Here is an 8758-nt window from a genome sequence, read left to right as displayed (position 1 = left end):
TACCGTCATCACCGTTGGTGACAATGTTACCACTCCAGGGTGTGGGCGGTTGAGAACAAGTAGTGATGATGGGAGTCATCATATCTCGTTCGGTGGTGGTGGCGGTGGCAACAACGGGGGCAGGGACGGAGGGGGCAGCGACAATATCAACATCCGTAGCAGCAGTAATGGCAGTGTCCATGTAGGTACCGACACTTCCGTTGTTCTCTATCAGATTGTTAAAGTTATCAAGTACTTGGGCCATGGTAGTCTCGTTCATGACTATCGAAGACACTGCATCAACAGTCTCGTCCGATGTCACGGGACTACGGATGGTGGGGCTAATGACAATATTACATGTCGTTGGGAGTAAGGGTGGCAGAGGAGATGTTGATGGGGGTAGGAGTGGTGTTGATGGGGGTAGGGGTGGCAGAGGTGATGTTGTTGCCGTCGCATAACACCAACACCGTTAACTCTACTCACACCAACACCACTCTCGTTAATGTCAGTAATGGCTTCGGTTACAGAAGTAACAGACATACAAGAAGAAGCATTACTCATTGCTAGTTTGGGTGCCTCGTTCACTTTCTTATCCCCGGTGGTGGGAGACAGTGTTACAATTGTAATACCGCCCCACTTCCAATCAAACAACCGTACCAAAGCAAGTATTCTGGCAACGTTGCTGTCACCCACTGGTCAACATCCTTTCGTAAGTCTTTATCCGTTGTATACACGCCACTGGACTTACCCTTGCTGCGGTTGCCGTTTTGACGCGAGAGTTCCAAACACCTACACACCATGAACATGAACATTACCTTGTTCTCATCACAAGACGAAAAAGAAAAACCGCTCGTCCTCTCGTCACTGTCATACATACTGCTCTCCCTTCGCCTGTCGTGGCCGCGGTCCTTACCAACACGAAAAATCACGTGACCGCAATCATAAAAATAGAACCGGAAGTACAAATGTCAGGAAGCCGAGGTAAACAAATATGGCAGACGACAGATGCGGTAGTCGCCGTTATATCAGGGTAAAGGGAAGACTGGCAAAGAAAGGGACTGTGAAAAGGTCAGAAAATATGCGTTTTTTGAACGAGAAGAGTTACGGTACCAGCAACCAAGACCACGATTATGTGGCGATTCCACAACACAGTCATGACAGTTCTATTAAGTCGCACTCCGTTCAAGATCGCGATATCCATGTCAGCGAGAACGTGGAAATCGGACCAACGAAACCATGGTTTCAGGGACGAAGGGTGGTTGAGCTAGCAGTGCTGTCCGAAAATATGAATTGTGCCAAATGCAATTCGTGGCTTAGGTTTGTTGACATTGTTGACGAGGTAATTTACGGTATGGCTAGTTACCTTTACATACCATGTCCGAACAGTGCATGCCAGCATGTCAACTTGGTACCCACAGGAAAACGAAATTCAAACAAAGGCTTTGACGTCAACTCCAAAGTGTATCTAGGTAAGTAACAAAACCTAATCTTTCTTGATTTCTTTTCTTTTCATGTGATTTCTATCTTCTGTGCAAGACGATTCGGTCCTTTTCCAGTTTGGCCTCAGCTTCTCTATTATAAGATATGTCGCCCCAGAGAGAGAGAAAGAGTTTCCCCCACTCAAATTATAAGTTAGTTTAACCACAGGCACTTGTATCTGGTATTTAATACCTGAGCTAAAATCCAAAATCCACTACGTACACAAATACAACATTGGCATTGGATTTTAGCTCTGGTATTATATACCAGATACAAGCACATGTGGTTTAACTCTGTTCCATTTCCTCAATGTTTTGATAAGTTTATGATTTTTTTCTCTCCAGATATTACACATGAAGCATTGAAATTTCTTAAACATAGCATAAGGGTCTGAATGTGATTTTATTTTACATGGTTTTGTAATTAAATCTTATTCACTTGTCCTAGTTAGAATAGTCTACTTCTTAGTCACCTATTAGACAATAGAATATTCTATTTTCTAGAATTATCTATCTAGGGCCACTTTGCTGTGGCAAGGACTATAAGCTGAGGATTTTGGGGACATCCATGGACTTAAAAACAACACCAACAAGCCAAATCCTTAGAAATTAAGCAATTGAAGAGGTGTAAAATTTATAAATTTAAAGCCAATTTCATATCAGAATCACTACTTTCTGCATGGTAATTAAGGGAGGTACATATTCCGACCCCCAGGACACTACCCCACCCCCATGTTTTATGAATCTGCCATTCATGTACAAAAACATCATTTATCCTTGTTGTCATCATTGTACATTAGCCCCACATTAAATAAGTGTTTGTTCATTTGTTCCCCTCTACTGACCCAAATCATAAAATCATGGGTAGGTTGGTAAGGATTTTTTTTTTTTTCAATTTTATTTTTATTTATATTGTAAGTAATTAAAATTCAAACAGAATACATGATGAGATTTTTTTTAAACAATTAACAAATATAAAAAAGATATCTTTCTGGAAAATGTCAGTACAATATTTTTCTGTAGGGGCTATTTTGGTGGGTATGTAGCTATAGATAGAGGAGGAAACAAACAATATTTTATGTATGGCCTTATAATTATATACACATAAATATAACAATTGTTTATACATAATAAGCATGTTATTCAAAATGCTGATAATCCTTCTAGATATTTACATTATGATTAAATTTGAACTAAATTAATATAACCTTCCATTTTTCAGCTATGTTAAATGCAGGAATGGGACCCAATCAAGTGGTTAAGTTTCTTTCTGGTTGTAACATACCTCCTGTAGATGCCTCTACACTACGCAAAATACAGAAGAAACTTGCCCCAGTAGTCATAAGTGCTGCAGAAACATCTTGTAATGATGCACAGAAGGAGGAACTTGACTGTTCAGTCTCTGATGGATTGGAAGTCAGCTTTGATGCTGGTTGGCAGAAAAGAGGTTCTGGATGGCAATATAACAGCCATACAGGTAAATGATAAATATATATTCACGAGAACTCTGTTTTTATAAATATCAAACAAAAAAACAGACTACAAGTTTAAATTGATTTTTGCATGTATTTAAAATAAAATTTCAGAACTCAAATTTTATTGAAAAAGCTAATTAGATTGGGTGTAGCAGGCATCCTCCCCACAAAATACATCAAATGATATGGCTAAGGTCTACTTATTATTTTTTATGTCTTCACTAATACTCCTATGCTATGCTATTTTTTACTTGGGGTCAAAATCAAAAGGTCAATGTCATATACATGTAATAATATTAATCTGTATAGTTTTGGGGTTGGGAGAGTCATATTAAGATGTCACCTAGTTTTTGTCATCCAACTTTTATTTCACTTTCATTAGATGACAGTGACAGTTCATTTCAATAATTGTTGTAGATGCAATGATATTCATGTTAACAAAATTGTGTTCTTTTTACCAGTTATAATTCAAAATAGAAGTTATTAATCTGTATTTTGTTTGGTTTCGCATTGAACTTTTTTTATCAAGGCAGTTCCCAAGTTGTTGTGAATGAAAAAGTGGGTCAGTTTTATTTCTTTGAATGCTTGAGTTTACAAAATAAAGGGAGATAACTTATAATTGACTAAATTTCAGGTCATGCAAGTCTTATTGGGGTCAACACTGGCAAAATTGTGGATTTTGACATGAGAACAAGAAGCTGTAGTGTGTGTCAGTATCACCAGGGAAGGACTGAGACAGTTCCAAATCATGAATGCAATGTAAATTGGACAGGTTTGTAGAATTAATCATAATTGTATGATACATAATGATAACATTTTGCATCTCCAATTCTCCATCAAACCCACTGGTACCAGTAATTTAAATTACAGGTAAATTAACCAGGTCAACTCTCTTCCTTAGGCCTCCATCATTACCTTAATTTTAAATATATTTTAACATAGATTAAAATGTGCAAGTCTTTGTCATCAATTATTATTTGCACTAATATCTTAATCATATTATGCATGTATTATTATGCATGTATTGAAATATTTACACTAGTGTTTTGTTTTTAATAAACACTGTATAAAATCATTTTCTATAATACAATTACTATAGTTCTTTCTGGGATGTATAAATTGTGGCATAACTAATTAGATTGTCATGTCATAATTGGACATTTTCCTGTACATGTGGTGTTCTTTAAAATAGTCATAAGATAATATTTATTATGCTTTGGAAATATCACATATTCATTTTTAAAGTGTAAATATATGGAACACCTGTAAACCATTTTGGGGATTATCAGTGACTTTGTAAATTATATTACCACATACTCAAATTGATGATATCACCACATTACATGAAAAATGGACAGTTTATTTCTAAAATGTGTGTGGTTGCGAGCAGATATTCGATTTTGACACATTATTTTATAATGTTTTTAGGATCAAGTAAAGGCATGGAGCCAGACATGGCATGTTCAATGATAAAAAGGATGGCAGATAAAGGATATGAAGTTGGTACTCTGCATGCTGATAATGACACCACAACTCAGTCCAGATTGCCCCCTTCCATTAAAAAGAAAGATGACAAAACCCATGTGAAGAAAAATCTTTCATCACGTCTATATAGCCTCTCCAAAACTGAAGGCAAGAAATGTCATCCCTTATATCGTCAGATGTTTCATGTATACAATTTCAAAACATCAAAGCACAAAAGAGATCATGAAGTCAGAACTAGAAAAAAATTGTTCCCCATATATTTGGAGACCACAGTCTGTGCTCACCATCCTGGTGCACATATAATAAGGATCCAGCAAAGTTCAGGTAATAATTATTAAATTGTTTACATTTTATATAGTAACACCATTTTATAGGAATTTATCTACATCTTATTTATTCTGAATGGTTCTGCAGTATTTTCCTTTTAAAAAATTACAAAATGTTTTCACCAATATATGACATAGCCACCACGTTATAGAACATGGTTATTTGAAAATCATTTCAAAAGCTACATTACACATATAGTTATTATAAATACAACAGTAATTGATGGATCATCAGTGTATTAGCTTGTCTAAAAACGTTTTAATGCATCTTTCTTTACATATACTCATAGTTCTTGACTCATAGAAATGAAATAACAAATTTATCCTCTATCGTTATATTCAATACGCCTTACAGATACAAACATTTACCAAATGGAAAGGCACTATCTGGAGACATGTTGAAAGAGGAATTACAAAAGCTGACACAGATATACAAAGATAGAACAGACAGGCTTCTAAACCTTGGGTCAACACAAGCAAATGAAAGTTTTAATAACAGCGTTGCGAGTTTTGCTCCTAAAAACAGGTATATCATTTTCTTTAAAAGAAAACTGTTGTGATGATTCAGTTTTTATTATACAGAAACTTTTTGTTACAAGCACATATTGGTTTACTCCTATTACCATGAGACTGCATGGTGAGAAAGACCCGGTATATTTATACCCCTCGTTACAAAGTTAAGGGGTGGGGGGAGGGGGGTATATATACTTGAATCACTCTGTCTATACAAATTGTACGGGGTATTATAATTAGTTAGTCTATATGCGGCAATTCAACCTTCAAGGTGATAAATTTTCATATTGTTTTTGGTCAGGTTGTCTCTATGTCTATCTCACTGTTTGTCTCCAGAACTGTAACATTGGTCAAGAATAAAACACTTCATGTCAGATCAGGGTTAGGGTCAAGGGTGAATTTGACTATGATAGGTCTTTGCCACAGTTAGGGTCATAGTGTTTAATTAACACATCTCCTGTTTTCTTAAAAACCATATTGTTTATACAAAATCTATTGAACAGGATCTAATGTATGTTATTTTGATATAAAAATGCGATCATTGTGTCTTATTTTGAGGAACATTTTGATTTGTAAATAAAAGGAAACATAACATACACTTTCATGAATTTTTATGTGGTGAAAAATGGGAAAGTTGAGATACAAGCTAAATGTAGCCTGAATTGTTTTTAATTCTATATTGTGTTGTTATTCAGGTTTTATGGTGGTACCAAGTCCTTAAAAGCAAGAGTATCTTCTGCTGTGATGCAAAAGAATGAAGGCTATGGTTGGCTGAGCAAGGCAAGTGTTGACAACATAAAATAATCTCAATTTAGTTAAAAATGTCTTAAATTTGTTGATGCACTTTTCTGATAAAAAAATGTCTAAATTATACTAGATAGTGACTTAATTAATATTTTGTTAACAGAAAAGTCAAGGTCAAAGCTTCATATTTTGTAAGGGCTAGGGTCTTTGTAAAGGTCAAAGGTCAAATTTGCCATGATAGGACTTGGCCAAGGTCAGGAGCTTAGTGTTTTACTAACATATCTGCAATGGCTAATACAAGTAAATGGGATTACAGCCTTAGCTGTCTATACTACTGTCAATTTGAATTATGTTGACTCTTAATTGTTTTTCTTTCCAGGTAAATGAGAATGTCTTGCTTTCTCCTGGCAATATAACTAAATTACATGGAATACGGAGAGATAAAATAAGGAAAAATACCAGGGCTATGAAGTCTACAGTTTCTTTCAAAAGAAAACGTATCTCAAAAAAGGTATACAATATGCAATTCTAATAAACTTGTTAAAATAGTCAGCCTGACCTGTAAAACAAACTTTTTTTTTTGTCAAACAAACAAAATAGTTAAATACAAATGTCTAGTTTTGAGTGAATTGTACCAAGACTGAATACACCATTTTCCTGCATATTATTTTGACGAAATGTTTGAACAAAGTTTCATTTTTCTGCATTTTACAAAGATTCAGAAGGTTTGCCATGATAAGGGAGAATCTGTGAAGGAGGGCGATACTTATGGAGTGGAAATCGAAGTCCAAGGACAAATAGATACAGAGACAATTCCTTCCAAGATCAAACTTACTGGTGAAGAATCTGCAGTAGTGTTTGATTTAGAAACAACAGGTAATAATAAAGACAAAATATTGTGCTTTATCATATTTGTATAAATGAAAGGACCATGTGAGTTATATTACATTCAATCCATTATTGTTGTCTGTTGAATTTAAAAAAAAAAATCATTCTCAATCCCTCCTCCCCTCTCCAAACTGCTTTTTACCATGCATATAAACCAGGCACCATAATATATATCTGGCTTGTTAAGTAAAACCTACCCTGTGTGCTATCATAGTAAAACAAATTTATGTTCCATTGTTTCTGTTACAGGTTTATCAAGGAACTCTGACATTACTCAGCTGGCAGCATACGACGGCAGCGACATTTTTAATCAGTACATAATGCCATGCCAAAAAGTATCTGCAACAGCTTCTTCTATAACAGGATTGACTTATGATTTCCATTCAAACCAGATGTATCATCATGGAAAACCAGTCATCAGTAAAGATGTTCGTGTTGTTTTGTTGGACTTCATCGAGTACCTTAGTAAGAAGAAGAAACCAATCCTTTTTGGTCATAACATTGCAGCTTATGATGTACCAGTTTTACTGAAAAAGTTACAAGAAAGTCATTTGCTGTCAGAATTTCTTCAACATATAACAGGCTGCATTGACACATTGAAATTAGCGAGAAGAAAGTTTAGCAAAAGTGAAGTTGGAAATTACAAGCAACAGAATCTTGTTTCAAAATTACTTGGCAAAGAATATGATGCACATGATGCAAGTGCTGATGTAACAAGTCTTCATGAACTTCTTGGACAGCTGAACTATTCTGAAAAAGATATTTTTGCTTTCAATGTGACAGCATTGACGGACACTTTCACCCCATTAATGAGAGCATCTCTTATCACCAAACCAACAGCTAGGCGATTAGCACAATGTGGACTTTGCCTGAGACACCTTCAGTTAGCATTCAAGAGAGATACTGAAAATGGACTGAGATATGTGTTGTCAGAGCATGGATTTAATGCAAAAACTGTCAAGGCTGTCACAAGTTTCTTAACAAACAAAGAGGAATGATAACCTAATATGTATATTGGTGTCTAGCCCAAATAATTCAAGAATGGCTACACCTCCTGCTTGAAATCTGCTATGAATAGTTTATAATAAGACCACATGATCCTATGGTACACTTGTAATAATGTATTGTTAAAATCAGTTTTTAACATGTCAGAAATGAGTTAATGAAATTTACATTGGGTCCATCCATTCCAATCTGCACTAGCTTACTTGCAGTTGCATTCAGTTCACTATGAATAACACCTTCTTGAGTTACATGTCATTTGCTGTGGCATGACCAGGAAATTGATAATCAAAATATCTTGTTTTTAGAAAATTTTCCTCTTCATCCAAAAATCAAACATTACATGCATAACCATGTGTTTATTAGCCTGCGAGTCAAGCAATTTGTCAAAAAGAACTGAGTATTTATCTTCTGATCATTCACTAACAAATGCTCTGCTGTTCTGAAGGCAGCTATAATATACATGTGAATTTGTTCGCAATGTTACCGTCAGGAAACACGAGGGGAAATAATTTAGAAATGTTAAAGAACTGTTTTACTGCTTGCAAATCAAGAGTCCAAAGTGTTTCAGCACGTACATGTTGAGTATTAGCAGGTTTTACACACTCTGTCGGTTGAGCTATATAGCTGTAAAGTCCTGCCTGCTTTTTTTTATAGCTATTTTCATGAAATGCAACCTCAATAGATGTTTTATGCGACTTTGCTGCAATTTAATAAAATTCAAATCTGAAATAAAAAAAATAGCACAATGCAGCTATAATTTAAAGATGGATATAGCTATATAGCTCAACCGACAGAGTGTACTGGACCTAATTATTAAGAGCGACAAAATCACTTTGTCACCAGCAGCACGAGCATTAGCTGAAAC

General features: G+C 35.3%; 1 protein-coding gene across 1 annotated transcript; it reads left to right on the top strand.

Moving 5' to 3' along the window:
* The first annotated feature begins 970 nt into the window (after positions 1–970).
* LOC110448777 lies at positions 971–8378 on the top strand. Its single transcript, XM_021495206.1, has 10 exons — positions 971–1448; positions 2680–2934; positions 3567–3704; positions 4361–4602; positions 4656–4741; positions 5099–5269; positions 5952–6036; positions 6380–6511; positions 6717–6876; positions 7138–8378. Exons 1-10 carry the CDS (start codon positions 971–973, stop codon positions 7884–7886), a joined length of 2496 nt encoding a protein of 831 aa, XP_021350881.1. The 3' UTR covers positions 7887–8378.
* Positions 8379–8758: the final 380 nt, after the last annotated feature.

This window comes from Mizuhopecten yessoensis, unplaced genomic scaffold, assembly GCF_002113885.1.
Source record: "Mizuhopecten yessoensis strain PY_sf001 unplaced genomic scaffold, ASM211388v2 scaffold4299, whole genome shotgun sequence".
Lineage (NCBI taxonomy): Eukaryota > Metazoa > Mollusca > Bivalvia > Pectinida > Pectinidae > Mizuhopecten > Mizuhopecten yessoensis.
The sequence above is the reverse complement of the archived record's forward strand: the minus strand, read 5'-3'. Positions and strand labels throughout refer to the sequence as shown.